Genomic DNA, 4,677 nt, shown 5'->3' with positions numbered 1-4,677 from the left:
AAGTAGTTGCTTAATTGAGAGTCAGAAAGATATGGCTGGAGAGAGGGTTGTGTTGAGGGAGAAAAAGCTTGTTTCTGAGTGAAGTTAGAGGATCCTAGGAGATATGTACTTCCAGTCTGTGGGCTAAGACATGCCATCAGTGAATCATCAGTGGTATGGTAGCGAGAACATGATATCTGTAGATATTTCATTTTTCTAGAAAATGGTGAACAAAGTTTCATGGCTGAATAACACCGTCACAGATCGTGACAGGCACTTGCATATCCAGGGTTGGGGGTTTTTTTGCTGTCACTGAAACCTAGGTGTCTTTAGGATCCAGGTCAGAATTCTAGTCTTTTCTTTTCCCATAGATTCATTGGGAAATGGATTGTGGGAAAAACATTGGGCTTTTACTGCCTTTTGTCTATTCCTCAACTTGTGACAAGGTTTGGGTCTACTCTGTATCCCTTTAAATAACATAATTGCTGCTGCAGTTCTGGTCTGAAAAATAGCTTCCTTATTTGTTTTCTCATATGAAAGAAGAGACTTGTGTTGGTATTTATTTCTGAGTCCTTTAATTTGGAGTGGAAATCATTTCAAGAAGAAACAGCTATGGCAGACAAAAAATTTTCATGTACTGTGTGATCAGTGGGCAGTACTAAATACATTGTAGGAAAATCAGATTCATAGAGTACTGCATTTAAGGCATAATTTAAAAATAACATTGTCCTTTTTACTTAAAAGGATTTTTAATGACTTCATGATTTTAGTTTGCTGAAAAAGGAAATATCCTGAAGTTTACAAACTTCAGCAGGCTTTGAAACTGCAAGTGATCTTCATTAACGTCTCATTTAAATATGTCCTGCAGCGTATTTTAACATGCACTGGTTTCTTGAACCTCTGTCTTTTCCATCAATCAGAAGAAGAGGTGTTCTTTGGAAGTAATCAATGATATCTGCTACAGAAGAAAAATCCTGTTGGATGGAAAAAATGAGAAGTCTATGGCAAAAATTTCAGAATTATTACTAATTAGTAAAATGAAAAGTTTTTTTTAAACTGTAAATATTTTGCAATCTTATAAGATCCAGTAAATGCTATCAGATCAGATGTTTTCATTCCTGCCAATAATCTGTAGCTCAGTAACTGTTAATCTAGTGTGTGTACAACCTACTGCAATGTTGTATAATTAATTTATGCAGTCTCGGCCAGTTTAATACATGATGTTGTCGTCCTGCTTAACATGATGATCACACTTGGAAGTTAAAAAAGTTGGCTGATAAATTCAGAGAGTTCTGACTCGATTGGAACTGCAGTACGTGTGCTGACCAGTCTTTCTGGTGCCAGTAAATCCAACACAGTACTGCTGAACGTAAGTAAACCAGCAGTCTGGGAGCAAAGCAGTAAAGATGGGAGATATGGATTTGCCCTCAGCTGTGTATTTCCCTTATCTGGTATCTTAGTGGTAAAGCAACATTCCCTAACCAGGTATATGGTTTTCCAATACCTGTATTCTAAGGCTCTCCATTCCCTAGGTGCAAACAGGAGAATCTGATTTTACTTCCATAAATAATGTATTCTATCAGGAATAACTCTGAGACAATAAGCAGAATTCCGCTGGAGTAAAACAGCTGGCAGGTTAAGTAGCCTGACACTTAGGAATGAGACAGGAGATACCTTAAGATGAAGGGAAGTAGTATAAAAAAAACATAGTACCTCTTTTCCTTTTAAGCCGGTTCCTAACAAATATATGTTACTTTGCTCCTGGTAACGAATCTGGATGTTGTATACTTTGTCTCTATACAACACCATCAGTACATATGGATGAGTAGCCGTTTTTCTTGAGCTGTCTCTTACCAGGAATGTTCCATCCTGAAAGATGAAAAAAATGAAAGGTGACAAGTAAGGATCACTTCTGTGTTTGACCAGCCTAACTACCTTAACTAGAGCATTCATGCTTTTAAGTGTTTTTCTTTCTGAAATATCTTTCCTCCTGGTAAGAGAAACTGCAGTACTAAAGAATTTAGGTAATTTCTCAAATGTTTTGTCTTTCAATTTGCTACTTCCCAGTCTGATACAACTGCAGATTTTTAGGGAAGGAAGGAAGGAATGGTGTTCTATAAGGGAGAGATTCCATTAAAGGAGGAGGTAAAATATCAAAGACCAAACCTCACATCACTTTAACCAGAAGAGAAGTTCATTTCTGGTAAGTGCCAATCAAGGTTCTTACGTGATCTGTTTACAGACAGCCTAAAATAATGGTAAGCGTCTGTGAAATTTTGGTAAAGGCAGTGACATTGTCTCGCGCACTCTCTCTGCTTTTCTTCATTTCAGGTCTGTTTTAGCAAGTCTTCCATTGAAACATGCTTTCTTAAAGGCATTAAATGTGATCTCATAAGCTGAATCTTAGTCAAGTCATTGAAATGCTGTACATGTCATCTTCAGCTCATTGCATGTGCTGTGAAGCATCATAGAGTAAACAGAAAAGGGTGGCATTCATCTCATCTAAGACTTGGAATTTGCAACAAATTCCTCACTGGTGACAGAGAACTATTTCCAGAGAACAAGTCACTCCTAAGAGAGGCGAGGTGAAACTGCTCGTTTAGACTGGAGGTGTACCTTTTATGTGGGTAAAGATATTCAAGGTGAATCCCTTACTCTAAGTATCTATATTGGGCTATAACCTTGGCATGTTATTTACTTTCACTCTTCCCAAATGACTGCAAGGACATCTAGCTATCAGATGGTGAGAATCACCAATGATTTAAAGAGTACCTTGTTTATTTTTCGAAGAGCTGCTTCTGCTTCTGGCCGGCTAACATAAGCAACGTACCATTCATCATTTAGTGAGTCCTATGTTTTTTTGTGAGAGAGCATAGAGGAGAAAGTCAGCTGTCAATGAATTAGCTTATGATGTTAACAACATACAAATTAGAGAGAAATTTGGGTGTGAAGGATATTTGGGTTTATGTGCAGAATCTCTGAAGGTATGAGCTTTAGGGATCACCTTAGTGATACAAAAGTAGTATTGTTTATATTACTATATATCCTATATTACTGTATGGTAAATGGCACTAAATGATCTTAAAATTATTTGCTCACTTTGATAACTTTGAAAATATTACAGACCTATCTGTCATATGTCTGCAAGTAAGCTAGGAAAACAGATATGTCCAAATATTTTAGTAAAAGATAGATTTTTAAGTGACCTTTTCTGATTTTTCTGCCTGGGACACTAGCATTCTTTGCCTTCATTTCTCTGTTTGTTTTTTTTTTAATTGTTTTATTTTATTTTTTCTTTTTTAACTATCATCTGAGACAATTAATGCAGACTTCCTGTGAGCAAACCATGTATGGTTGCCCAGCAATGTTATCACCAGGAGTGGTTTGCTCTAAACTTGTCATATTTAAAGAAATGTGAAACAAAAATACAGTTAAAGGGTATGAATTCTTCACTCACCAGGGTTTTGTGGAAGAACTGAGTATGTAATGGTAGTTGAAGGTAATTGTGCAAAACAAAGAATACAGCAAACAAGTATTTTTCTTATTTTGTTCTACTGGGGTTTTGCTGTTGTTTTTCTTGGTGAAGACAAAATAAGGCACTAAATTTGACACAGAAAAGGAAACTGAAAGCACCTACTAACATCCTGACAGTGACTACTAACTAGAAAAACAACTTTGAAAAACATGTTCTCTTGAAATCAGAAAATTTGCTGTGTTTAGCAGTTATGGTTAATACTTGTGATGTTTTGTACCTCATCTTCTTCCATGTTTGTTTGGTGAACAGTCTGTCTGCTAGGAATTGGCAGTGGAGGCCTTATGTCAGCTGTGCCTCTTGAAGGAGATCTGCTGTTGTTGCCTTCAAAGATGTAAAAGTAGAAAAAATGTTAAAAATGGGAAGATGATTTCATCTGTGGAGTGCATACAGGGTATACAATCTTGATTTTATGACACATGAAGAATTTTTATCACCCTGATACTGAGACATTTTGAATTGCTTTGAAATCAGGTTTAGGCTACTGTATGAGAACCAGGTTCTTTACATAAATTCAGCCTTGGTGCACAGGGACTTTAACTGAACTCTTGTGGTTCAGGTTTCCTTAAAATGAGATGAACTTGAAATAGAGGTTACATCTTTTTAGCTTGGGTACCACAATTACTCAGCTGAGAGCATCTCCCGTTTCTTTAGAGACAGTTAGAAGTAACATTGTCTCTTTGCATTCCTTGCCTTCTTAGCATGTAGAAACTAAAAAATGTCACTGTAAGACATTGGCAGCTGTTACCATATGCAAACAATTATTTGCAAAGCAATTTATTTCTAAGCTTCCTTTATTTTTTACTTGTTATTACAAGATAAATATGCAGCATATTTCTCATGGAAAGTGTTTTCTCCCTTTTTCGAGAGTGTTGGTATACCACAGTGACTTGCAGCTAGTGTTGCTCAGCTCTCAGTAGTGTTAGCTCTACTGAAAAAGATGCTTATATGAAGTTTTGACAATGGTTTAACTAGGCAGTAAGACCAAATTTCATGGGGAAAGAAACCATCATAGATTCAGACTAAGTAAGTTACAGAAGGTGCCTTTCAGGAACTTGACAGTTTTCTGCTCACAGTCCAACTAGAAACATCCACAGGGAGAAAAGACTGTATTAACTGCACTGAAACCACCTGTCAACCTTCAGTCATTTTTTTTTTACAAAAAA

General features: G+C 36.5%; 1 protein-coding gene across 1 annotated transcript in view; it reads right to left on the bottom strand.

Moving 5' to 3' along the window:
- Positions 1–830: 830 nt before the first annotated feature.
- LCP2 (lymphocyte cytosolic protein 2 (SH2 domain containing leukocyte protein of 76kDa)) overlaps positions 831–4,677 on the bottom strand; it is a 31,413-nt gene continuing 27,566 nt past the window's right edge. Inside the window, exons 18-21 of the mRNA XM_010282788.1 lie at positions 3,732–3,844; positions 2,752–2,829; positions 1,693–1,848; positions 831–953 (exon numbers count right to left, since the gene is read on the bottom strand). Coding sequence (XP_010281090.1) covers positions 831–953; positions 1,693–1,848; positions 2,752–2,829; positions 3,732–3,844 — 470 coding nt within the window. The remainder of the gene's footprint in view (positions 954–1,692; positions 1,849–2,751; positions 2,830–3,731; positions 3,845–4,677) is intronic.

Source organism: Phaethon lepturus, unplaced genomic scaffold (genome assembly GCF_000687285.1).
Source record: "Phaethon lepturus isolate BGI_N335 unplaced genomic scaffold, ASM68728v1 scaffold9722, whole genome shotgun sequence".
Classification (NCBI taxonomy): Eukaryota; Metazoa; Chordata; class Aves; order Phaethontiformes; family Phaethontidae; genus Phaethon; species Phaethon lepturus.
This window is presented reverse-complemented; position numbering and strand designations above follow the sequence as displayed.